The sequence below is a fragment of the Marmota marmota genome, unplaced genomic scaffold (genome assembly GCF_001458135.2).
Source record: "Marmota marmota marmota unplaced genomic scaffold, marMar, whole genome shotgun sequence".
NCBI classification, from domain to species: domain Eukaryota; kingdom Metazoa; phylum Chordata; class Mammalia; order Rodentia; family Sciuridae; genus Marmota; species Marmota marmota.
Window position 1 is genome coordinate 5,201,766 of NW_026000138.1, and position 26,420 is coordinate 5,228,185.

Sequence of the window (26,420 nt, forward strand, 5' to 3'; positions counted from 1 at the left end):
TAATGAGTTCTGTTTTGTTCTTTTAAATCTAGTGTCTTATCAGTCAGAAATCTCTTCAGTTATAATCTAGCTGTTCTGCAAGAAATAGTTCAAGCCAGGTGTGGTGGCACATGCCAGTATCCCAGCACCTCAGGAGGCTGAAGGAGGAGGATCATCAGATTCAAGGCCAGCCTTAGCAACTTAGTGAGAACCCTGTATCTAAATAAAATATTTTAAAAAGGCTGGGGATGTGGCTCAGTGGTTAAACTCCCCTGGGTTCAATCCTCGATGCCAAAAAAAAAAAAAAAAATCTTATTAAATCTGCCATTTAGTGGAAAAAGTAATAATCTATTTCACGTTCTTTGAAACCGAAAGATGAATTGTAATAATCTTAGGTGAACTGATCAGACAATGCAGTAGAAAATACTTGAGCTTTGACATCAGCCTGAGCTCAAACCTTGGTTTCCTCTGAGCCTCGGTTTCTTCCTCTGTAAAATGGGGTCACTTTTTCATAGAGTGGCTTGGAGGATGGAAAAGATCACAGTCCTTTATCCATCTAGTCAAGGCTCTGGTGCTGCATAGAAAGAAGTACAATTTGTCTCTGCGTGTCTACCTCCTAGTTTAAAAAAGAAGTAAAATATTATATGTGTAATTGAAGCCTTCCAGGCATTCTTCCTGATTGCTTTTTTCCCCTTCTGCTCCCCAGAAGTAACTACCAGTCTATTTGAAAGTGTTTACTTCCACGTAGATTATTAGTTCATTATGTATGTGTGTTTTTTCAGACAACTGTACACCCTTCCCTAGTTTTCCATGTTGTTTTGCAAATTTGTGTTCCTAAATGTGTACTGGGTAAGTTGGGCACAGAGGCACACACCTGTAATCCCAGCAAATCAGGACACTGAGGCAGGAGGATCTCCATTTCAAGGCTAGCCTGGCCAATTTGAGAAGACCCTGTCTCAGAATAAAACATGAAAAGGGCTGGGGATGGAACTCAGTGATAGAACGCTCTAGGTTCAATTTTCAGTACTAAAGTGGGAGGGGGTGCTGGGAAAGTAGATATCCACTTTTCATTATTTTAAATGAGAAAAATAATTTTTCAGCTCATTCCCTTTCTCTGTATAATCCAGCCTCTCCATGTTTCTCTAAAATATTCTGAAATACCTATGTAGTAACTCACCATGGTTTTTGTGTGCTATAAAGTGTTCATAACACTGATCACCATGTTGTTTACCATAGTAATGTATTACATGGTAGCATTGTGTGTGGTGACAGTATCATTTTTCCTTCATGGGCTACAGTGAGCATATATCATAGTGCAAATAAATAATGCAATAATTTGTTAATATTCCCAGGTAGCCTTTTGTCCCAGCTACTGCAGAGGTTAAGCTGAGAGGGTCACTTGAGCCTAGGAGTTTGAGACCATCCTGGGTAACGTAGTGAGAACTTGTCTTCAAAAGAAAAAAACAACTCCGGCAGGTAGCAGAAACAAACCCAGGGGCCCATGCAGGACTCGGCCTTCAGGCTGGGGGAGCACACAGCTCTCCCCAGCAGCTGGGCTGTGTCCCTCTCTGTCCTTGTCCGGGCTCTTACCACTCCTGCCTTGGGTCTCTTTTCACTGTGCCTGCACCAAGATCATATTATCTCAATTATTGTGACATTTTATAATTAGTCCTGATACCTGGTAGTATGAGAGTCCCAATGTGCTCTTCAAGTCTGCAATGTGCTCTTCAAGACTGCCAAGTCTGTTCTTAGCTTTCACTCTTCCATACAGAATCATCAGGTTCCGTAAAATAATTCTGCGTGCATATTGATTGGAGCCATTGACTGCTTTTGATTGGATTTCTAGATCAGTATGAGGACGATGGCAGTGTTCACTGTTGAGTCTTTCTGTCTAGGAAACGGTCCTCCGCATTTACCTAGGTCCTCATTAGTGCCCCTGAAAAGATTTTTACACTTTCCTTCATCAAGATAATTAATATCTCAGAAGGTTTTTTATTTGTAGATACCTTAAATTTTTGTTGCTGTTTTAAGTGGGAATTATTACTTTTCTAAGTATTGATGGTATACAGGGATGAAGCCAAAAATTTAGATATAGGTCTGATATTCACATTTGCTGAATAAATTATGAGTGTGAGTAATTTGTCATCTTGATTTTTTTGGTGTTGATAATCATCATATCAGTAAGTATTGACTTTCCTTTTTTCTGGCTTTATATATATATTATAAATATATATATTATATATGTAACATAATATGTATTTAATCTCTCTTATATAATTTTAATCTCTATAATAAGCTGCTCTGATTTGAGCAGCTTATTGTAGAGATTAAAATACTGAATTCTTCAGCTCATCTAATATTTGGCTCTTCTGATAGGGCGACCCTGGACATCTTTGACTACATCTACATAGATGCTTTTGGGAAAGGCAAGCAGCTGACAGTGAAAGAANATATCGTTTTTTTGTTTTGTTTTGTTTTGTTTTTTGGCATTGTTGGGGATTGAACACAGGGCATTGCACGTACTAGGCAAGCACTGTCACCCCTGGGCCAGATCCTTTTGTCCAGAGTTGATAAACAATGATGGCATGCGCCCATGCCTTGGGTGTGACTTTCAGTGGGATGCTTTTCAGATGTCACTATCCAGCATTATGTTTGGGGAGATACCTTTCATTAGGATTATCAAAGCTACCCTTCAGATTCCTAATTTGCTAAAAGTTTTATTAATCTCTAGATATTAGAGATTTTCCCTACCTATCCATGTGATCTCACAATTTTGCTCATATTCTGTATGTTCAGTAATGGAGGTTTGTTTGGTTTGGTCTGGAGCTTGAACAAGGGGCCTTGCACATGCTGAGCACTTGCTCTGCCACTGAATTACACCCCAGAAATAGATTTTTTAATGTTTAGCTCTTCTATCATTCTTGGGGTACGTCTAACTTAATCATATTTTTTGAAAATACATGGATCCATTTAATTTGCTTGTATTTTGTCCAGGATTTTTTGTATTCATGCTCATAAATGATCTTGGCCTATAAATTTTTATGTGTTTGTCCTTAGGAAGTTCTGGCCCCAAAGAGAGGGGAAGAGATCCTTATTTCTAGAACATTTTATATATCTTAGGTCTTTGCTAAAAGTGGGCTATAAACATAATTCAAGAAAGAAATCTGACTGGGCTTTTTAGCTGCCAAATAGCAAATTTGATATGTGATTTGCAGTGAGAATAAGATCAAAATGAAATAATTGCTCAAAGGAATCACAGCTGTCCCTGAGACAGACAGCCACCTAAATCATTCCATAAGCCCTCATGGCACACTGATCCGTGCGGTAGGAACTTGTATCATGTGATCCCTGCTTGCGCAGAATCCTTCTGGAGTGAGGTGCCAGAACTTTCCTCAGATCCTCAAGGGCTCAGCATCCCCAGAGGCTAACTACTGCTGATCCATGGAGTAGTCTGCCTCGGCCATTCCTATGTCTTTCTCAACTGAGCTCTGATGTCCATGGTCATGAGTTTTGGATTAATTTTAATTAAAAAGGTCTGATAGGCGGCCTGTATGCATGGTGTCCCTTAAACGCCAGAGGACTGGTCTGATAGTTGAGCTCCCATAGAGAGTCAGGTTTTAAACTGTGGACAAGGCTTTAATATTGTCAGTGTTGAGAGTACTGTTTTAACTGTTGACCTCTGATTTGAGCAGCTTATTGTAGAGATTAAAATACTGAATTCTTCAGCTCATCTAATATTTGGCTCTTCTGATAGGGCGACCCTGGACATCTTTGACTACATCTACATAGATGCTTTTGGGAAAGGCAAGCAGCTGACAGTGAAAGAATGTGAATACCTGATTGGCCAGCATGTGACCGCAGCGCTCTATGGGGTGGTCAACGTCAAGAAGGTGTTACAGCGAATGGTGGGAAACCTGTTAAGCCTGGGGAAGCGGTAAGGGTTTCTGATACCTAAGCAAAATGTGTGTCTTCACCGAGAATTGTGTGTAATGAACTCACCTGCGAGTGGCTGCAGCGTCACAGCTGACTACCACCTGAAAAATAACGGTTCCCTTGACAATGCTGTACACAGTCGAGAGGTGCTAAGTGGCTTCCCTTGAGGTCTTCACAGTGGACTTGGATATACCCTCCTTGTAAACACTGAGGGTGCTCTTCACCAGCAAGAACGTCTAGACTGGAAAAGATGATTTTTCAGAGGCAGGATGTTCTCGTGTCCAATTGTTTTATAATTTATCACTTAAACAGTGGAACCGTCTTGCTCTGAGACCAAGGAAATTCATCCTGGGAAAATAGTTGTAGGTTGTGTGTTAACAGTAATAGTTTTCTACCTGATAATAGAATTTTTAAATAGAATTGAATTTTTTAAAGCAGTTTTAGTTCAATAGCAAAATTAAGCAGAATGTAGAGAGTTCCTTTATGCCTTCTGTTCCCATACATGCCCAACCTTCTTCACTGTCCACATCCTCACCACAGTAGGCCTTTGTGACAAGTGACAACCTACTCTGCCACATCATTATCTCTCCAAATCCACAGTTTCATTAGGGTTCACCCTTGATGTTCTAACACTCCAAGGATTAGGACAAATACATCATGACTTGCATCTGCTATTGTCATGACACACCAAATAGTTTTGTGTCTCACTGTTCCCTTGAGGTCCTCTGTGCTCTGCCTAGTCTGTATGCTCTGCCTAGTCCAGGTTCTTTTGTTGTTGCTTTTTGGTACTAATAAAAAGCAAAAAGGACTGGAGATGTAGCTCAGTGGTAGAACACTCTAAGGATTGAACCCAGGGTGTTCTACTACCGAACTACATCTCCAGTCCTTTTCGCTTTTTATTTTGAGACAGGGTCTCACTAAATTGCTGAGGCTAAACTCAAACTCTTGATCCTCCTGAATCAGCCTCCCAAGCCACTGGGATTTTAGGCATGCATCACTGCATCCAGCTCATGATTTATTTCTAATTTTTACAGTGTTATTGTGGTGAAGCTGAGGCAGAAGGATTTCAAGTTCGAGGTCAGCCTCGACAATTTAGGGAGACCCTGTCTCAAAAAGTAAAGGGCTTGGGATGTGGGAATGTAGCTCAGTGGTAGAGCATCCCTGGGTTCAATCCTCAGTAACAAAAGTAAATAAATAAAAAGAGGGAAAGAGAGAAAACATTTGGGATTAATGTCAATTACTTTAAAAACCCATGCTTGGAAAAGAAGGATCTTAACTGAAAAACCCACCAGATGAGACCAAGTGACTATCTCCTCTAGGGAAGGCATCGACCAGTCCTACCAGCTCCTGAGAGACTCGTTGGATCTGTATCTGGCGATGTACCCGGACCAGGTGCAGCTTCTGCTTCTTCAAGCCAGACTCTACTTTCACCTGGGAATCTGGCCAGAGAAGGTAATTATTTTACTTTGATGCTTTGCACTTGCCTTAGAAAAGAGAGTTCTAGATTTAAAGGCGGCTGTTACAAGTTCATCCTTTTACTAAAAGGGGAATGTGCACAAATTTACTCAATCTCCCAGTCCTAAAATTATTTTCTGTTTCCTCTAATTTCAAGGAACATCGGCACTACTGCCAGGAGTTGACTGTTCCCCTTTGTGGTTAGTCACTTGGCACCCAGAACCACAAAACCTGCCCCGCCACTCACCCACTGGTACCCAAGCTTTGTCTTTCATGGGTCACCTTCAACACAGGGAAGCAAACAGAATGTGAGAGCTTCAGCTGACTGTTAGCAACTAAACTTACCATGAATAAGTACCCTGTTTAGCATAGGAAGTCAGTCTGGCCACTGAACTAGCTGAGGACCAGTTTTGTTTCCAAAAATGGTTGAATTTTCATGCTGTTCACTTGAATGTTCTCAGTTTTGTAATGGCCAGTAGCAAGCACTGTGAGGAGGTGACAGTGGTGAGATCAGAGGTGGTCTCAGGCAAGTGTGGGTGCAGCACACACGTGGGTCTGGTTGTGTGTGACATTGCAGGAGCCAGTGGCATATTCCCTTCCCACCCTTGCTGTTCCCTGGACATATGACAGTGATTCATTTTGTTCGTCTAGAACAGCATGGCGAAGGAGCTTGATTCCAAGCTGTCACTGGAATGTCACCTCCCTAAGTTATTAGAGAAGAGCCTAATCTTTTTGGAGAACATAAATATCCTAAATGAGCCTACATTGCCAAGATTGACATTGTCTCATTAGTTAAATGCTTTAAAGATCTAAAGTACATCTCAGAAAACTCACGTGGGGGATATTCCAGTCTCCTATCTCAAGACACTGTCCACAGCAAAGATGGTGCAGGTCCTCTCACAGAAGGTCATAGAGTGTTACTTAGATCACCTGCTCCCTACAGCTCAGCTGTCTAGGGTGTAATCATCCATTTGAATTTGAATTTTGTTTATTTACTTTTGGTAACAGGATGTACGTAGCTGATCTGTCGCTTATTACTTTAGATTTGTGAAGGGATTTCATGCTCATCCATGAAACACCAAGATTCTTTCATTGTGGATCCTATAGTTAAATGATCAGTCTGCCAGAAGGTTATGCTGTTGACAGTCCCCTTTGTGAGGCACAGTCTGGGGGTCATCTCAGGTGTCCTTCCCCCACACCTGACTGATGTCATCACTCACACTCTACTACTGGGAAATGGCCTCAGTAGCCCTTGGAATGATCCTGGGCACCTTCCTGCCAGGCAGGCGTTTGTGCAGAGAGCCTTTCTTCCTGACTTTGCACTGCAGGGTGCACCTAGCGCCGCTCTCCTCTGGAGGTCAGGAAAGAACTGTGGCTCTTCCCCAGGGCACCTGAGACTCCTTCCCCTCGAAACACATGGTGCTGCGTTGGAAGTGGCACCCTGAGATGGGGAGGAGGCTAGGGCGCCAAGTGAGGAAGAATTCAGAGGGTACCCAGAGAGAAGGCACCTCTCCAGAAGAAGGCTCTGAGGTGGCCTTTGAAGGCTGAGAACAAATTCAGAGCTGCTGGGTCTGGCAGCTGGGGGGAGCAGCCTGTGGGCACTGCAGAGAACTGGTGTGCGCCTGCAGGGTCAGCCCGACAGGGCCCGTCCGTGCCTGTGTGTGAAAGCAGGGAGCAGGTGTGAGATGAGTCTGTGAAGCCTTGGGCCTTGTTAGGTAAAGGGGACATGCTGAGCTGGGAGGACCTGAAGGTGGCCTTGCTTTCCATGGAGGTAAATCAGAAAGAGCTAATAAGAAAAACAGACCGCCTTGGTCACGGTGGCAGTAGTTCAAGGTTGTTGTGGCTGAGATCAGATCAGGAGTGCCAGGGGTCAGGTTTGAAAGTCACTAGTGTTTACTGCACATCTCCACCCTCTCAGCGTCCCCCTTCATACTGCTTTCAGTTTTGCCCTTTGACAAATAACACAACAGGCACTGAGAAGTAACTGCCACGCTCTCGCGCACGTGTGTGGGGACACTGTGAGTTTCACCTTGGGCTGGTGCCTGAGCCCACCCCAGGCATCACTCCATGAGCTTGTGACGGCGGAGGAAGAATCATCTCTGAAGGGGCCAGGATGCTTTGCGGCTGCCAGACCCATGTAGCTGTCCTTTTCCTTTCTCTGCGTTTTAGTGAAGAGAGTGCCCCTCTGATTGCCCAAGGCAAGCCCCTCCCTTCGTGGGTGTGAAAAGGGGAGTGCTCCTCGTCAGTCCTACTGGCGCTTGCCTGTGGCACTCCCTTCAGCCCACTTCCTTCCCAGTAACCTTCTCAGGCACCTCCTGGACCTGCCCAGTGCCCACCCGCCCGCCTCCACCCACTCCGGAACATGGGGGTCACTCCAGGGCACTGGTGTAGCCAAGGAAGACAGTGGTCCCGTTTCACTCAAACCATTCTCCTTGCTGCTTAACCCAGTAGGTACTTGTCTCCCCATCCCTGGGCTGTCCGCCCACCCCCCCACCCCCGCCGCCGCCTTCAGAACACTCTGTTCCCTGCGCTCTGTGGTCTCCGGCTCCCAGGCCTCCCTTAAGGCTCCACACCAGGTAGGCCCTGGCTTCCTGTCCTCTGCACCTTTCCCCAAAGCAGTTCTGCTCACCTTGTGACCACCTGTACGCTGACACTCCAGACTCTGAGGCTCCAGGATGACTTACCCACAGGTCTTCCACGACCAGAACCTGGTTCTGCTTCCCGGCTGGTGGCCATCAGCCTATTGAAAACGACCCTTCTGCAGCCTAGATGGGCACACAGGCCCAGTTTGGTCTCTGCTCTGAGACCCTTTGGGCCAACTTAATATGTGGTAACCAGAGTCATCTTAATAAAGTGTCACTACTGTTCCCTCACTGCTGACGCTCCTCCCACCCCGTGGCCTGAAAGATGAGACTAATGCTCTGCAGTGTGGCCCATGGGTTCTTGGTGGGCTGGCCTTGTCTGCCTGACCTTGTGACTCCATGGGTTGTCCCCTGGTATTCTGCTGCACAGGCTGCGCCTCTCCTATCCATGCTGCAGTCCTCTGCGTGTACCACTCCCTGCTGGTGCTCAGCTCTGCTCCAGCTTCTGCTGAGCTGTCTGTCGAACTCCTGCCTCCCTGGATGCCCACGCCCAGCCCCAGCAAGGTTAGCTCTCCGCCAGCCCGCACTCATCTGTGGTGCTGCCATCCCGTCCTCCCTCCCCTGGAACAGCGCGGCCCTCGCTGTAGCTGTTCGTGCTCTCGGCACCATCCCCACACAGAGTAGGCGTTCAGGACATTTATATTTCTGTTTTCCGTTGGTGCTGGGGAGGGAACCGAGACCTATTAAGTGCTAGGCAGACACTGTGCCCCTGAGCCATACCCTAGGCCTCAGAATCATTTGGGGGGAATAATTGAGAAATGGCCAGACTTCATGGGCTATGAAAAAGGAGAAGATTCCAATAAGATATCTAGGTTTTCCAACAAGGAGACAGTTACGCCAGTATAAAAGCGAGTGAGTGGAGAATGAGCTTGTTTGGGTCGGGAGAAGGTGATAACTCAGGGGTGTGTGGAATTGTTGCTTGGGGTCATCCATCAAATGCAGATGCCCTGGTTGATGAAGCTCCCCCCCTAAAAAAAAAAAAATGAGTCCTACAGACAGGTGGCTGTCAAGAAAATGGAGCCAAGAACTTGGGGAAAGCCTTAGGGAAAACCTGAAACTCAGAGACAGAGCAGGGGTCAGCAGGACCGCCTGGTTCTGTGGGTATGTTCTCTCAGATCCAGCTGTGCCTGTTAGAGCACTCGATGTCTGCAGCTGCTCTCAAGCACTGGAGCAGCATGGACTAGTTGAGCCCAAAACAGTGACCTTCTGACCTTGTTCAAAAGAGGCGTTCGGGCCCGTGGCTAGAGGAGGAGCGACAGTGGAAAGAAACGCTTCATGGGTGATGGGCCCTGTTTTAAGGTCTTTCCTCAAAACTTGTGATACTTGGGGTTCTAGACCTAGAGTATTTGGTTGGGGACAGTGTGGGCCTGCTGTCAGCCTACCCTCGTGAACATACCAGGCCCCAGGTCACAGCATCTACTCCGTTCCTGCCCTTGCCCCTCCTCAGCACATGGCAGGAAGGAGAGCGTGGTTATCCCTGGCCCTGTCTCCTTGGACAGTCGGAATCCAGCCTGCCTTGTGCTCGGACTGCTGAGGTGCTAGCCGCACTGTGCATCTGGTGGAGAGGGGCTGCCGGAAAGGAGGGGACGCTGCCGAGGTGCCATCGACACTAGCTCACTGGAACAGGATGGGCACACAAGGACGGCCATTGTGCCACCACAGCAGAGAGAGGCTTATTGTTCAGTAGCATGCTTTTAGCTACAAAAAGTAAATGCCACTACTGTCCCCAAATTAAAAGTACACTATTGGAGGTGGGAAGTGGACAGGGATTGGCTGACAGTGGATTCTTGTTGAATCTGCTTTGGGGTACTTGAGGTTATGCTATTCTGTCCATTTTTATGTTTTTGAAACATAACATTTGATGAAAATGCTCCTACTTTAATATTCTTGTGAGTGATGGGTGCATGCACACACCTGTAGTCCATGGTACTCGGGAGGCCAAGGCAGGAAGATCACAAGTTCAAAGCCAGTCTGGGTAACTTAACAAGACTCTGTCTCAAAATAAAATACATTTAAAAAAAAAAAAAAAAGAAGAAGGTGGCCTGGGGATATAGCTCAGGGGTAAAGCACCTCAGGGTTCAATCCCTAATAGTGCAAAATAAATTTAAAATACAATAAAATTAAAAAGCTGAGGCTATGGCTCAGTTGTATTTGTAATACTTGCATAGTTTTTGTAAGGCCCTGGGTTCAATCCCCACTACTGAAAAAATAAGATGTTCCCACTCTTGCTCTGATATGTGGTGTTGAAACGTTGGGTTGATAGTCAGACCCAGGGCTGTGTCTTCAGAACCCTGTGACCTTGGGCAAGCTTTATTTTATGTCACTGAGCTGGGTTCCTCTTTTGGAAGTCAGCCATGACTGCGTGGTACAGCGCCCAGCAGAGAATCAAATACTGAAATCATCATCAGGAAATACTGAGATACTCCATCTAGAAGACAAGATTGGCGTTTGGAACAATATCTAGGTTGTGTGAAACTGTGGTTTTCACAACATTTTTATGTGTTAAGAAATAGGTAAGTCAGTGTTTCATCATCGTTGGATAAGAAAATGATTCAAAAGTGAAAACAGCTAGTTTGACAGATCTGGGACTAGAGTCCAGGTTGTCTTCACCACTAAACGTGATAATTTAGGACTCGGTATATTGGAAGGATAGGCTCATCAAGAGACCTGCTGCATTCTTAGCAACACCACAGGTGCTAAACAGGGTGAGAGTGTGTGTGCGGTGTGTGTGTGGAACTTGAGTGTTTATTTTCTCAGAGGCACTGAGCATAGCAGAGACTGTGACAATGTAGACAGTCCTGCTCCTCCCTGCTGCTACTTGAAGCTCTGCATAGATACAGTGTCTCCCCCTGCCCACTGGAATGCTGAGTTCCATTGTAAGTGAAGACTGTGGACGTGGCCAGCAAGACTCTTCCTCGAGTATGGCATCCCTTGGGTGCCTGGTCAGTGACCCTTTCCCTCTTACCCAGCCCAGAGGCAGTAGTGCCAAAAAGTCTTTTTCATCTTGATTAAAACAGCTTAAGATTTTTCCCTCTCAATGCATGAGCGGCGGGTAAAGTAAGTCTCCTTACTTTAAAACAACTGGCATTCCCACAGTGTCCATGCCGACCCAGAACATGAGGCCCTTCTGTGACCCGCCTAGTCCAAATGTGCAGCAGATGGCAGCCCCTGCCGTCCTTTATCAGGTTATGTAGGTAGGTCTGAATCCCAAGCTGCAAAAAAGAAAAGGCCTAGCTGAAAATATTATCTCCTAGTCTTTCTGTCTTGTCTTGAAGGTGCTTGACATCCTCCAGCACATCCAGACCCTCGACCCCGGGCAGCACGGGGCGGTGGGCTATCTGGTGCAGCACACGCTCGAGCACATCGAGCGCAAAAAGGAGGAGGTAGGCGTGGAGGTCAAGCTGCGCTCTGACGAGAAGCACAGGGATGTCTGCTACTCCATTGGGCTCATTATGAAGCATAAGAGGTGAGTGTCGTGGGTCCTCCTGTCCTCCGGAGCCATCCCAGCGGGGCCGCAGTGGGCGCAGGAGACGGCTGGAGGAGGATCTGCCTCTTGGAGCAGCAGCTGGGTGCCCCTGATTGCTACCTCACCGAGTGCCCGCCACCGAAGACAAGGCTGAGCTGCCTCATCACATTTGTTTTTAAGCAGTGACTCACTTTTCTAACTGACCTCCAGACCCTTCTCTGTGCAGGAAGATGCAAGCAACTCTACGCACAGAGTTGTTTCTCTCATTCTTCATTGTTCTTAACCTCTTCCCCTTTAACCTCCATCTCTTCAAGTCTGAGTCGTGGGTATGGATTTCTGGCACCATAGTCTGTGCATGTGCTCTGTTTACCAGGCCAAACTGACCTCTCCAAACTGACGATACTGGTTCACATCCCAGCGACAAAGGAGGAACTGAGAGTTCCTGTTAGCACCAAGTGTCACTGCTAGGCCTTTAAAAATGTCCTTAAGTACAAGCTACTTCATTATGATTTTAATTTACATTTCCCTAATTCCCAAGCAGGCTGAGGTTCTTTCTATAGGTTTCCTGACATCCGGGCTCCCTTCAGGAAGTGCTGCTTCAGGTGTTTTGCTTATTCTCTGCACAGTACCCATCTTCCTTACTGACCTGTCATCATCCTGTCCTTGTTCTGCACACTGGTGTCTGTGTGACAAGTCGCAGCTGTCTTCCCAGGTTGGGAATTCCATTCCTTTAGTGTGTCCTTTTTTAAAAAAACTTTGTTATGGAAATTTCCACACACAGAAGAGTAGAGAGGGGAGTGAGAGGAACCAGGGTGAGGTTCCTGTCACGGAGTCTCAGGAGCGCTCTCATTGCCCACCTCCACCCTTCGTCCCCTCCTCCCCACTGTAACTCACACCAGGTGCCATACCACTGCATACTAGTTCAGTATGTGTCTTCAGAAGGGAAGGGCTCACTTGCGCTCGCTTTAATACATTTACCATTCTGTTGTCACATCGAAAAATAAGCAGTTCTTGAGCCTCACCCAGCATCTTGTCCAAAGCTGTTTCCCTGGTTACCCTGTTTTTGATGGAGTCTGTCTGAATCAGGGTCTTTTATTCTCTTAATTGTATTACTGTCAAATTAATTGGTTTTCTTTGTGAATTGTATTTTTAGCACCTCATTTAAGAATTGTTTCCTGTCAAAGATACTTTATTTTAGAAGTCCTGCGTTGCATACCTAGGTCTTTGCTTTACTAACGATCCCTGTTGGCGTGTTGTGATCAGGTCAGTGTCCTGATGCCTTTACTTTTGGATGACCAGTTGCCCTGTCACTCTTCATTGAAAAGTTCAGTCTTTTCTAAATGAAAAGTGGTGTGTTGACAGTAAGAGCGTTTATAGAGGGGCAGGGTGGCCCGAGCCTCTATACTAACACGAGTAACAGCAGGTGAATTGGTAAAAACGTGAACTTAAGAGAAGTGAAGCCATTATCTCTGTGTTTCACAGGCGCTGTGACAGGTTCCCAGAGAGTTGACTTGTCATTCCTCCTCTGTTGGTCAGGTATGGCTATAACTGTGTGATCTACGGCTGGGACCCCACCTGCATGATGGGACACGAATGGATCCGAAACATGAACGTGCACAGCCTGCCTCACGGCCATCACCAGCCCTTCTACAACGTGCTGGTGGAGGATGGCTCCTGTCGATACGCAGCCCAAGGTGAGAGGCTGGCCCTGTCGGGACATTCCACGACACCTGGGCATATTTTAAGCACAAATTTGAATACTCATACATGGGTCTTCAGTACATTTAGAGGTGGCACTGGTCCTATGGCTAACCTCGTAGGACCATACTCAGCTAAACATGGCTGGGTGCGCACTGGTGTAGCCCATGTCCTCTGTCCCCCTGAGACTGGCTGCCAGTTGTTTTCTCTCGTTTCTTCGTTTCTTCGTTGTTCTTAGCCTCTTCCCCTTTGATCTCCATCTCTTCAAGTCTGAGTCCCAGAGATACCCTCTGGTGGCCATTTGCGGGAACTGCAATCCACACTACTGGCGCTCAGGGTCAGCAGGCGTTGGTAACCCTTGATAGGTGTTTGTGGCCACTGCCCTTCCTAACAGGTGCCAGCCCAGGGCAGATCTGAGATGGGGGCCATTGGGACTGAGATGGAGGCTGGAGGGCAAAAAACCCTCAGCAAGTCTGCCTTCTCTTTGTCCCCAATGCTTTCCACCTCTGTCTAATGGGTCGGATTGGTTGTATGCCTGATTGCCAAAGGTTCACATTAATTTTATTAACACGAGTGCTGACGGAGCAGGCAGGCAGCAGCCTGATGTGTGTCATCTCCATGTGAGAACCCCTGTCATTTTATACCTGCTGAGACTGAGGCACGTGAGGCCAGTTACTTTTAACTTGGGAGAATGAACTTGAAGCCGGCTTGACAGAGAACTTCACCCTCACCCATCATGCCGCACCTCTTTATTTCTGGCCTGAAACATGAAACATGAGGCTTGACCTTTGTAAATCCAATAAGAGAAACAATGAATATATAAAAATACCAGAAGTTTACAAAGGGCTGGGGAAAGTTTTTGTGTTAATTATTGTTTATTCATCAAGAGGTTGAAAGAGGATCCTCCAGAGCAGTAATGTCAGAAGTCTGTTTACTGACACCATAGGTCACTTCCCCGTGGCCCTTGTGCTGGGTGAAGTGTAAGAGGATTTTGCTGGGCTTCCCATGTCAGATAGGCTGTGGCAGTCATGTTATTTACCTTTCAAAGCTACATTAAATCAAAAGTCATACAAATACTTTCTAAAAATCAAAAAGTGATTTGGAAATTATTGAATGATTTGCTGGACCATTTGTACCACCACTAATCCCTTAGTGAGCCATTTCATACTGTGCTTCCTGCAGCGTTTTGCAGGAATAAAGGAGAACTTTCTTTTTATCAGCACCCTGGGCCAGTGTCCACAGCTGCACAACCTGCAGTCCCTGTCCACATGGAGGGCTGGTGTGAAGACTTGCAGTCTACACAAGTTTCTGGAAACATTTATATTGACTTGAAAATGGGCTTTTTGGATGGGTGTCTGAATTATCCTGTTGAGGATTCTGGAATTTATCCTTCATCAAATCTAAGTAACATGCAATGTGAGGTTTGCAACAAATAACATTGAAGAAAATTTAATATCTGGGTCAGTTTTACCATCTCTAAAGTGGAGATTGATCTAAGTGGTTGTGAGTAATGTTAGCAAGTTGTCTTGCTTAATTTTAAGTTTTGAGACATGGAAGGGCCTAAAACCTGAAAAGCTGCTCTGGCCTGCAGAGTCCATCTTTGCTGGCAGTTCTGTGGGCACTTGGGACTTCAGTGCTTCCTGAGGGCCAGAGTGAAGGGGAAGGAGTCTTCATGTGCTCCCCAGGTGTGTCAGCACACCTGCTCCTCAGAGTGCTCCCTGCAGCTCTGGGCCCTCTCCTTGGCTCTTGCAACCTTGGTAACCGTTTACATGCTGGTGACTTTCAAAGCCGCATTTCCATCCCGAGCTTCTGGGCTGCACGCCTGCATCTTATAGTCCTTGGTCCTCTGCACACAGTGGGCTCTCAGGATCTTCAGGTGCTTCTCAAAAAAAAAAAAAATCCCCTTTCTCAGCACTAGGGATTGAACCCAGAGATGCTTTATCACTGAGTTACATCCCCAGCCCCTTCAATTTTTAATTTTGAGTCAGGGTCTCACTAAGTGGCTGAGGCTTGAGGCTGACCTTAAATTTATAGTCTTTCCTGCCTCAGCCTCCTGAGTAGCTGGGGTCACAGGCTCATATCACTGTGCCCAGCTTAGATGCTCTTAACACTGGGCTCCCCGGTGCTGCCCCTGCTCCAGCCTGCTCCTGCACGTCTCATCTCACTGTGTGGCACCGGTTGGGGATCAGCTCTGCCTTCTCTGTTTCTTCATCCTCATGCATCCAGCTAGTCAGATGCACGGCCCCCCCCCCCCAATCCCTGGCCCCGGGCCTGGCGCCTCCACTGGGTGTGCGTCTTTCCCGCCTGTGTTATTGCACACTTGCTGCCGAGACAGAACGCACGGTGCTCTTGGCAGTCCAGGCTGCTGTGTGTCCACCTGTGCAGCCTCCCTTCCGTCCCCACCTTCATGCTCCAGCCCGTTCCATGGTTCTCTCCTTGCAGTTGACCTTTTGCTCTCCTTCAGCTCTTCATGCAGGTGGCTGCCCCTTGGGGTTAGGAGGTCCCTCCCTCTCAGAAGCTTCTCTCAGCCCTGCCCTGCACCTTCCTACCTTCCTGAGCTCCCCATCTTCCCAAGTCGGAGCACCCCCACATCCATGGTCTCCTGGGGGATGTAGTGGCTGAGTGTGGCCGTTCACTCTGGTGCGGCCCAGCACTGTGGGTCATCCAGACCCGAGGAGACACTCAACGTTTGGCTACAGGATGGGAGTTCCTGTCCTAGGGAGGGAGGGGGGGACTTGTAAACACAAGGGCCAAACAGTGAGAGAAGTGCAGGTTCCTCTTGTGGTGAACAAGAGGATCATTATTTTTTACAACTTTGGGTTAAGAGCATTTTCAAACACATGAAATAGCTAAAAGAAGAGATGGGATAGCAGACCCATTCCCTCTGGAGATGGATGGAGGGCCTCAGGTTTTGCTGTGCTAGGTGCAAGAATGCTGCAACATCATGACCTCAGTACTCACTCTTGCTTCTTCTAAGAACAAAGACGTGTCGCGTTGCTGAAGTTCCAGAACCACCCCTACCAGACAAGTCACATCGTGGTGGCTGACGTTCAGTCAGTGTTCAGAGGTCCCCATTGCCACAGAACTTTTGTAGCTGTTCTTTGTTATTGTTATTTGAAAATGAGGATCCACCCAGGGTTGCGTACTGAGTCTGGTTGTTCCTTTTCAGTCTCTTGTTCAAGAACAGTGCTTGCTCTTAATGCTCCTTGGCCTTGTTCCTCTTCACCGTGACTCTGGCTGGTTGAAGGGTCCGAGCTGGTTGTCTTGTGAGCTGTCGAGCTTTCAGGATTTGTCTCCTTGTTTTCTTACCTGTGTGTTGTCCTACAGACCAGAAGTTTTCTGGAGCTTGATTAGATCAGGGTAAATATTTTCCTAAGGAAGTTTAATGTCAGGTGCTGTGTGCTCCACTCAGAGGCCCCTGGGACTCAGTGACCCGGCATCACTGATGCTGAGTTTCACCAGATAGCAACTTGCTAAAAGGGACAGTTTTCCCTTTGCAATTAGCAGAAAATCCATGGAGTCACACTGGCATCCCATGAATGTCCCTTCTCTGGTGACCTGTAATTCTGTGGTTTGCTTTGGCACCTATTGGCTGTCCCTCCCTAAGTCATTCTGTGAGAATTGCAGTCTGGGGCGTCTGTTCCCCCAACAGCTTCCCGTGCTGCCCTGCCTCTCCCAACTCCTCCCCTACCCCCACCCCCCCATAAATGCCTAGATTTTTATTTAATCAATGTATTATGATTTTTTGGAACAGTTCTATGCTCACATGAACCCATATTTAGCCAGTGGGAGACCTTCAGAGGCTAAATTTTTAAAACACTCAGATGTGGTTTTAAACATTTCTGGGTTATTTTATTTGCATTTGATTTGGTTTTAGCTGGGTGTGGTGGTGCACACCTATAATCCCAGCTTCTCAGGAGGTTGAGGAAGAAGGATTGCAAAATTGAAGCCAGCCTGGGCAACTTAGCAAGATCCTGTCTCACAATAAAGTAAAAAGGACTGGAGGAATGGCTCAGTCTGGAGGAATGGATCAGTGGTAGAGCGCGCCTAGCACGGATGAAGCCTTGGGTTCACCCCCGCACCACAAATGCACACACACAATTTGTTTTTAAAACTTGTCTTGATCTAAATTTTCAAGCCTTGTCTCCAGTGATTCTACTAACCTGGGTAGAAATCATTAATAATGCTTTTATAGTTATTAGCCCACCATAAAGTGTTGAAAAATAAATTATAAGCCATAAACTTGTATGATATCTTTAAACAAGAGAATTCTTCCCTCAAGATGCCAGATTTCTCCTAAGCAGCATCTTGCATGTATATAACCTGTCGTACCCACCAGGGGGCATGCTTTAACACTGTGGCTGCTGTCCCTGCTGCCTTGTCTATTTCTTAGATACCAGGGAAGACCAGTGTGGTGAATGCTGGGGACAGAAGTCAGCTGCCCACATTGGAAGGTCAGGAATTCAACTGCCATGTGAAAATCTGGTTCTTACATGCTGTGCCTGTAAGGGTGCAGTGTACCTCGTGGGGTGCTCTGAGTGTGGTGTGCCCTCTCCGAGTGATAGTTCCCTTTCCCTAATTTTTCTTATACTTCCACAGTAAACTTTCCACCCACTTAAACAGTCCATGGGAATCTGCATATGCTGGCAAGTGTGGCGACCTGAGTGAGGATCCCCCATACAGGGGTGGGGTGTAAAGTGTCATATAAATTGTGAAAGTCTCAAGCACCGTTCATTTACAGCCTAGCCGTCCCACCCTTCGGTCTCTTGAGACACATTCAGACATATGTATGGATGCCCATGGTCCCTTGTTCAAATAGCAGCACAGTGATCATTCGTGAGGACTTGCCTGGGAAACGGGGGCCTCTCCAGACTGTGGAATACCAAGCTGCAAGTAAATAAGCCAGTTGCAGGTGTTTAGAGTGATTTGTGTAAATACACACGTCAGTACCAAGACTCCTCCAAGGATATACGGGAGATTCACACAGGACCATAAAGACACACTGCTGGTCCTTCCCCACAGGAGGGGGCACCAGGACAGGACCCTACCCACGGAGGACTCAAAGGTCATCTTTCCATAGTATATATTCGTGTATTTTCAGGCAGCTGAAAGTTTAAAATTAATTAAGCAAACACTTTCTCTGAAAACTTCAAGGGAATCGGGGAGACGTCTCAGGATTTTACAGCACTTTTAAGGGTCCCCTGGTTCATCTTTTGCTCAACTAAGTTTTGTGGTTCTGAGGTTCATCCTTATCAAGTACAGTCTTTGAACCTTCTGATGTAATGACTTGGTCTTGTCCCCTCACAGTACACAGTTGCCAACTTCGTGATGTTTTCTCCTGTAGAGGAACATGCTCTGCTTTCCTCTGCTCCCTGGGGCTGGGAGCCAAGCAGGCAAACGCTCCGCATCCTGCCGGGCCCTCCAGCCGCCGGAGTGCCGGGTCACCATCTGCACCTTCACTTCCCTCCTGCGTGCGTCCCAGTGCTGCCTGGACATTTCACAACAGCCTTGGTTGAGGCCCACACCCAGAATTCTGTGCAATAGCTGCCTGGTCGTGTTGTCCCAAGATCTGAGGACTGTAGCCTCTTTTCTTCCCTCTTGCCAATGTGCAGAGGCCAAGAGCTATGGGCATGAAGCTGCTGCTCTGCATCACTGGGGTTGGGGCGGCTGCTACACTGCATGTCTTGATTTCTTTTTTTCTCTTAATTTTTTTTTTTTTAGTTGTAGATGGACACAGTACTTTCATTCATTTATTTTTGTATTTCTATGTGATGCTGAGGATGGAACCCAGTGCCTCACACATGTGAGGAAAGCGCTCCGCTTCTGAGCCCCAGCCCCAGCCCAGCGTGTCGGTTTCGGTTTCTTTAGAGCAGGTCCCCCTGACCTGAGCACGGCCGACATTGTGGCCTACCTGATTCTTCGTGATGGGACCACCTGTGCACGGGAGGGAGTTTGGCAGCATCCTGAGCTCTGCCCGCTACCAGCCAGTAGCAACTCCCAGTTCTGACAACCAAAAATGTCTTCAGGTATTGCCAGGTGTCCCTTTGAGAGCAGAGTGGCCATCAGATGAGCACCAATGCTCCCACAAACTGGCCTCAAAGCAGGTGGACTGTCTCCATCCTGCCTGTCACTGAGAGGTGTAGGGAGTGGTCCCTTAGAGCCAAGGGCACTCGACCTCTTGGTATCCCCAGGTCCTTTCCCTTCCTAATATTCCCACCAGCAAATCGCATGTGGCGTCCTTGGTAGCTGCCTGGCTAAGGCACAGGCCTGTTGCCCTCACTGTAGGCCCTGCACAGAGAATGTGCCTGGGACTGGATTTCAGGGGCAGCAGAGGGCATTTTCAGAGTGTGCAAGCCACCCAGCTTCCACCTTGAAAAACCAAGGTCCCGTGGCCGTGGCTCTGAGCACCAGCCCCCTTCACTCTGCTCCCTCCTCACAGGGGCAGACAGTGTGGGGACCCCCTGTAGCACTGCTACATCTGGTTCCCAGCAGCTCTGGAGGAGCAGGTCCTTGGGCAGGTCCTTCCTCTGTACTGCATCTTGTCTGGCACAGGAGGCATCGAGGGGCTCTGGGCTGTGCTGTGAAGCCACCCCAGCGCCTGGCACGCTGTAAGCCCCTGATTTAAAAGACTCTGTGGGAGACAGCGATCCATGCTACATAGTGTCCTGGTAGCTGGCGTTGGCTCTTCTAAGGCTTTTGCTTTTTGCGGGGGCGGGTGGTACTGGGGATTGAACTCAGGGGCATTCAACCACTGAGCCATGTCCCCAGCCCTATGTTGTATTTAAAGACAGGGTTTCACTGAGTTGCTTAGCACCTCGCCATTGTTGAGGCTGGCCTCAAACTGCCATCCTCCTGCCTCAGCCTCTTGAGTTGCTGGGATTACAGGCAGGGGCCACCATGCCCATCGGCTTTCTGGACTTGTCTAAGTATAGTGTGTGTTTTATCCCCATCTCCCTCATAGCTTCCCCGTTCCTTCACTGCCCAGTGTTTTGCTGAGTTAATGTGCCATTACTTTTATTTGCCCAAGGATGCAAAGTTGATTTTACCAACATTGCTTAAAAGCTTCCATAAGTGCTAAAGTAAACTAGGTGGGTGGTGCCTCTAATTCCAGCAATTTGGGAGGCTGAGACAAGATGATAAGTTCAGGGTCACAAGTTCAAGGCCAGACTCAGCAACTTACCAAGACCCTGTCTCAATAAGGGCTGAGGGTGTAGCTCAATGGGGGTTCAGTCCCCAGAACTATAATTTTTTTTTAATTAGTGCTAAAGTAATCTCCATATGTTCATCCTTGCACATTGTTTATGATTTCTTTAGCAGCATTGATTCTTAAACTGATACATTCCTTGCCACACTCTTAAGAAACACCATATTAGCACAGAATTCCTTTAGACCCTCTTGTTTTGTGGAGAAGAGGAGAAGTATAGATGGAGTCACCCCACTCTTTCCCTCTCTCCAGAGGCAAACATCAGGCCAGGTCGGGCCTTCCGAAAACTGCCTGCATTCACCTGTGTGCCTTGGAGGTGCCAGGCCTCTGCATGCCCTGAGCTGTGCACCGAGATGTCTGTTGCACATCGAGACTTCATATGTCCCCTGTTTGTGTTGGATTGTCTGCACACAGCATGGCTTTGTCTTAATGGGACAGAGGCTGCCTGGGAACACAGCCGTGGGGTGTTCTACCCCGCCAGCTCCTTCCTGGAGCTGGGTCATGGAGGACATGGCTGAGTTTCTTCCAGATCAGAGGTCAGACCCAGTCTCCTGACAGCAAGAAAGGGTACACAAGATGCCATCCTTCCGTTGGTCCCCTGGAGGAGCCATGTCTCGAGTTTGTGGGGGAGACTGAACCTGTCAAAGGACTTCACCCTTTAAACACCTATAATACAATTTTTAAAAAATTTTTTTAGTCGTAGTTGAACACAATACCTTTATTTTATTCATTTACGTTTATGTGGTACTGAGGATCGAACCCAGGGCCTCACACATGCTAGGTGAGCGCTCTATCGCTGAGCCACAACCCCAGCCCCCCCAGTATAATGCCCTTTTGTATAATTCCATTTAAGGCTTATTTCTAGTTATCTAGTGGCAAAGTGGAGAGGGAAGAGGGCCGGGCCTGGGCTGCTGGGTCTTCAGGGCCCGCTTACTGGTGCTCATCTCGCTGGACCATGCAGGAGCTCTGGGAGGTGGCAGGGAACCCTCTTGGTAGCAGAAGCGTGGTGGGTCTGAGGCATGTACCCAGGTGCAGGTGGCTTCTGAAGCTGAGTCACTGCAGAAACAAGTGAGCAATGGTTACCCTATTGTGGCCTTGGGCTATTGGTTAGCTTGGGCCTGAGGGGTGTGACAGGACCCTAAGTGGCCATTCCAAGGAGACTCCACTGGGTTGTTGTTGCCAAATATCTTGCTCAGAGAACAGAAAAATGTTTCTCTTCCCTGTGCAGCCATGGGGGGCCTTTGCCACCTCCCCAGGGCCACACTGCCTTTTTCCTATCACCTCTAAACTCCATGAACATCTGTGGTCTTTCCTTTTCACCCACCTCAAAAATGCCACTTGACAGGAGTGACGGGGTGCTCTGGAGAAAAGACGCTGCTGAAGCTGAAGCATTAACGAGAATGTCCCTGTGCCTCTTTGCCAACAGAAAACCTGGAGTACAACGTGGAGCCTCAGGAGATCTCTCACCCCGACGTGGGGCGCTACTTCTCAGAGTTCACAGGCACTCACTACATCCCCAACGCGGAGCTGGAGATCCGGTACCCGGAAGATCTCGAGTTTGTCTATGAAACAGTGCAGAATATTTACAGTGCAAAGAAAGAGAGCATAGATGAGTAGAGTCCAGAGGAGGACATCGTGCCTTTGCCGCTGCTGCTATCTCCCAAGAGAACAGGGTTCCGGCGGAGACTCTCCAGGAGCCCTCTGGACTCACTGTCAGCAAAGCCACTGCACCAGTGGGCTGGTCGCCTCCTCCCCAGTTGAATGACGTGTGCTCTCCGCCAGCTGCAAAGACAATGTCGCTCTCCGCCTACACTAGTGAATTAACTCGAAAGGCACTGTGTTCAGTGGCATGGCTTGTATGCTTGTCCTGTGGTGACGTTCGTGACATTCTGTCCTCATGAAGTCTCACAGCCAACACCTGTTCTTTTTATCCACTGCCATCCTCTGTCTGTCTCCATGTCTCAGAACATTTCACTCGCTGGGCAGATGGGCTTGTCCATTTGCAGTAATTTCTTTCTGATGTCTCCGTGGGACGTGTGCAGTCTTGAGTCAGGCTTGTCTGTCTGTTACCCTGATTTTCCTGGCGTATTCAGAGGTAAAGTCGTTCGCTGTCTTGGCAGCACCTTGGAGATGGAGACGTCAACAAGCAAATGGTAATTAGAATCTTTAGAACTTATTTTCTTGCTGATACATGAAACACAGATTTTAAGTGTTTGTCTCTCTTTTTTTAATTTAAATTGGGAGAATTAACAGTTTTCCCTTCCAAATTCCTCTCTTGGAATTATGCACATTTCTATAAATCATGAGTTTTCTATTTTATTACATAAGATTCTTTAGGAAATGCATAATAATGGCTTTCGTGGGTTTTTCCACATTCATCTTCTCTTTCTTTAAAATGACTACTTTATTTTTAATCTTAAAAAATCTGCTCCAGTATCATGAGTAGGTCTTAAATCAGTGATGGGTTCTTTTTTTTTTGTAGTGAGCCACAGAGATCTGATGTTGAAATAGTCTCTCTCATAAATTGTACTCTCTGGTCTCCAAAGACCAAAAAGTGGGGTTCCACTTTTCTAATTGAAAAGAAAGAACTAATGAACCTTAATTTTCTTTTTAAAGAAGGAGGGATTCCACGCCCTTGTCATTCCTTAGAGTCACTTCCAGACCCTTTGAATGTGGTGGGGTAGAAAGAAGTCAGTGTCTTTCATGTGAAGCGTGTTGGCTGGTGGGAAAAAAGGGGTGTGTGTGATCTGGCTTCTCGGGCCATCAGTGCCCTGAAGCACCGGGACGAAGCCTGTGTCCTAGTCACTTGGGAAAGCCCGGTCCTGCTCGGGCTGGCTGGCTCCTTTTCCATGTTCTTAGTAACTGAGCTGAAGGGACCGAGTCTGCAGCTCTGGAGTTGCCGCCACTTGCCACCTGCCAGTTCTCAAGTGAGCTAGCTTGTGATTAGCCATAGAGCTCACTCCTGGAGTTAGGACTTAGTTACTTTGCGCTCTGCGTTTAAAATGCATAATCCATTTGCTGTAGCCAGCGAGGCTTTAGGAGGCCGCAGTCCAGCCAGCCTCGCCACGTGTCTGCCATTTGCATGCAGTATTCTCACCGCGTTGAATGACTGCTTCTTGTTTACCCTTTGGAAACCCTGGGATGACCAAGGTTCGGGGAACCCACCTGAGACCACTTCCTAACAAGTGAAGGCCACTAGGCGGTTACTGGAAGGAGATGGGGACTTGGCCGGCCGGCTCCTTCCGCCTGAAGTAGCTGCCACCCAGTGTCTGTGTTCCTCATCAGTCAAATCCTAAGTCAGGTGATTTGAACTTGCATTTGAAAATGTGACCACTCACAACACCTATCCTGCCTGAGGTGGCGGGATTTCACACTACTCTCGCTTAAGGGTAAAAATTAGATAATATGGAATTAACGTTAATGAGATGCATTACTAAGAAACCTTGGAGCATGCTGAGTTATAACTGTTGGTTTTTCAGTTTGATTTCCTTTTTTCTTAGAGTAACATCAAAGCCAAGAAAGATGGTTTTACCTTTACTGACCCAACTGTAAATATGTATCTAGACTGTTTTTAAATGTGTTTCCTCATGAATGCTTCATTTGGCTCCAGGAAGCCTGTATCACCTGTGTAAGTTGGTATTTGGGCACTTTATATTTTTCTAAAAACGTGTTTTGGATCCTGTACTCTAATAAATCATAAGTTTCTTTTTAAAAATTTTTTCCAAAAGTTTTCTCCATTTTAAAAAGCCCTGTTATAAAAGTAGAACTTTCACAATGTTAAAATATGAAATATTTGGATATAGTAACTTCTTTTCTCTTCAAATGAATGCCAAGATTTTTTTGTATAATGATTAATAAATGGAACTTACCCAGAGAAAACCATGCAAATGGCCTGCCCAATTTCGTTTCAGAACAAAAAGCCCAGCCGCAATGAAAGAAGGATCTCTAGCCTCTCTTCTGATGGAGTGTGAAAGGTTTGCCCTGTGAGTCCTTGACAGTGTGGGGTGCCCGTGTGCCGGGGTTTCCTTGCCAGGCCGTCATTTTACCAGCTGTAGTAGCTTTACAGTCCTCGAGAGTATCTTGTTGTCATGCAGATATCGCACCTGTTTGATCATGTGAAAATACACGTCAACTGAGAGCTGCAGATGTCTGCAGGAGAATCAGGTCTGCAGTGTGTCTCGTCAGAGTCGCCCAAGCACTGCTCTACGCATGGTGGACCCAGTGTCCTCTGCAGCGCGCCTCTGCCCTGTTACTGCTATGTGAGGGCAGTAGTTAGGGCTACACAGGGTCAGCGATTTCCTGCCGTCGTGTTCCTCCCGGCCATTAGCACACTGCTATGCAGAGTGACTTTCCCAGGAGGGCGGACAGCGGGTCGAGTCTTCCTAACCTGGTAGGACCTAGAATTCTCACTCCTGGAGATGCTAGTGGCTGTGTTGCATGTGTGTATTGAGCTGCAGGCCAATGTGGAGCCAGGACTCCTGGTAACCCTCCAGCAGCTCTGTGGGCAGGGCCTGTTGGCAGGCGCGGACTATCTCTGTTGCGTGTCCTTCATTATCAAGATGTAAAAAAGCATCCTGACTCAAGGGCTCTACAGAAGCAGGCTGCAGGCAGGGTTGGCTGTGGGCCAAGTTCTGCTGACCCTGCTGAGATGTGCGTGGGCTAAGGTTAGTGCCCACTGCAGGCAGGGAAGTCCAGATGGGACAGCTGGTGGGTGGTGGGAACCCAGGTCTCCCAAGGTTGCCAGGAACCCGTAGCTCCAGCCCTTCAGAGCCACACTGTCAATAAGGAGCAACTCCCTTGCCTTACTTTGTCCCCTGTGGTACTGCGATGGCACACCAGGCCTCATGCACACCAGGCAGGCGCTCCATGCTGAGCCATGCCCCCCCAGCCCCCTCGCAATCCTCTGATCCCTCCCCTCCCAGCTTTATCATTTCAGTTCTGAAATTCTAGAATCTTGAGACTCTAGGACTTCCTTCCTTGATTAAAATGTGCAAATATAGAATAAACATGGCCACTTGGCAGTGATTGCATTAGGGCACTGCAAGTTCTATAATACAGACCCCAGAACACTGTGGCTCAAACCCAAGAGAACTTCCCTGCAGGGGTGACCCTGGGCGGGAGAGGGAGTTGGCTCGCGGCCCTCAACAGGCATTTGGACGCTGTGTAAGTGGCTTCTGAGAGTCCTGGGGCCTCTCCACCCAGCCCTTAGGAGAGGTTTCCCTGAGCCTGGTGCAGAGGCACTTCCTGCACCACCCATCCCACACGAGAGGTGGGACCTGCAGTCCTCATTCCAGTGAAGAGGGGCAGACTGCAGCCACGGTCCATCCTGGAGTGCCACACCATGCCACCTGTGTTGACAGGCATCACCAGTCTCCGGCCCAGTCACCCCGTCTCAGCAGGATGCAGTGGGGTACCCCTTACAGGTCCTGCTGCTGTGGTGAATTCAGACCCCCCCACACACACATATGGCTGTGGAAGGGGAGGAGAGGGTCGGTCCTCCTGGCAGGGGGGTGTTACATACGCTGTACCCACCTCAAGCCAGAACTTGAGTTACAGGGCTGCACCCCAACTCCAGAGGCTGGGGAGTCCCTTCCTGGTGGGACATTTACAGTGGGGGCTCCGCCCTGTGTGCCCCCCACCCTGCGTGGCCTCCACCCGAGGTTCCTGATGGGCTCTGCAGGTTCTCCCTCGGCCTTGGGGATCAGTGACTGACAGCTAGCCCCAAGTCCCTTTTGGAGATGAAGCAGGGACTGGACACCTGTTATCAAAGCTCCCGTTAGGGAGAAGGAGGGAGGAGACACCCCGCATCACTGGTCTCCAGCAAGGTGACATCCTGCGGGGTTCCTGCAGACCCCTGCCCTGGCCTGTGGTGACTCAGTGGACCCTGACTGCTCTCCTGGAGGAACGCCCTCCCGTTCTCCATGGCCCAGGCCTCTCTCCAGGCACATCAGGATGGCGTCAGGGCGCGTCCTCCCTGCGCAGCAGAGCCCGTACCTCCCCCGCTCTTCCTGCCTGCCAGTGCGGGAGCCATCCCTAGGCTCGT

The 26,420-nt window shown here is 48.0% G+C and overlaps 1 protein-coding gene across 2 annotated transcripts in view; it reads left to right on the forward strand.

Moving 5' to 3' along the window:
• Fbxo21 (F-box protein 21) overlaps window positions 1-24,259 on the forward strand; it is a 39,913-nt gene extending 15,654 nt beyond the window's left edge. Inside the window, exons 8-12 of one of the 2 annotated variants that reach the window (XM_015502540.2) lie at window positions 3,734-3,913; window positions 5,232-5,364; window positions 11,264-11,475; window positions 13,012-13,169; window positions 21,804-24,259. In XM_015502540.2, coding sequence (XP_015358026.1) covers window positions 3,734-3,913; window positions 5,232-5,364; window positions 11,264-11,475; window positions 13,012-13,169; window positions 21,804-21,994 — 874 coding nt within the window. In that variant the 3' untranslated portion in view covers window positions 21,995-24,259. The remainder of the gene's footprint in view (window positions 1-3,733; window positions 3,914-5,231; window positions 5,365-11,263; window positions 11,476-13,011; window positions 13,170-21,803) is intronic. The other variant, XM_015502541.2, reaches the window with a different exon arrangement.
• Window positions 24,260-26,420: the final 2,161 nt, after the last annotated feature.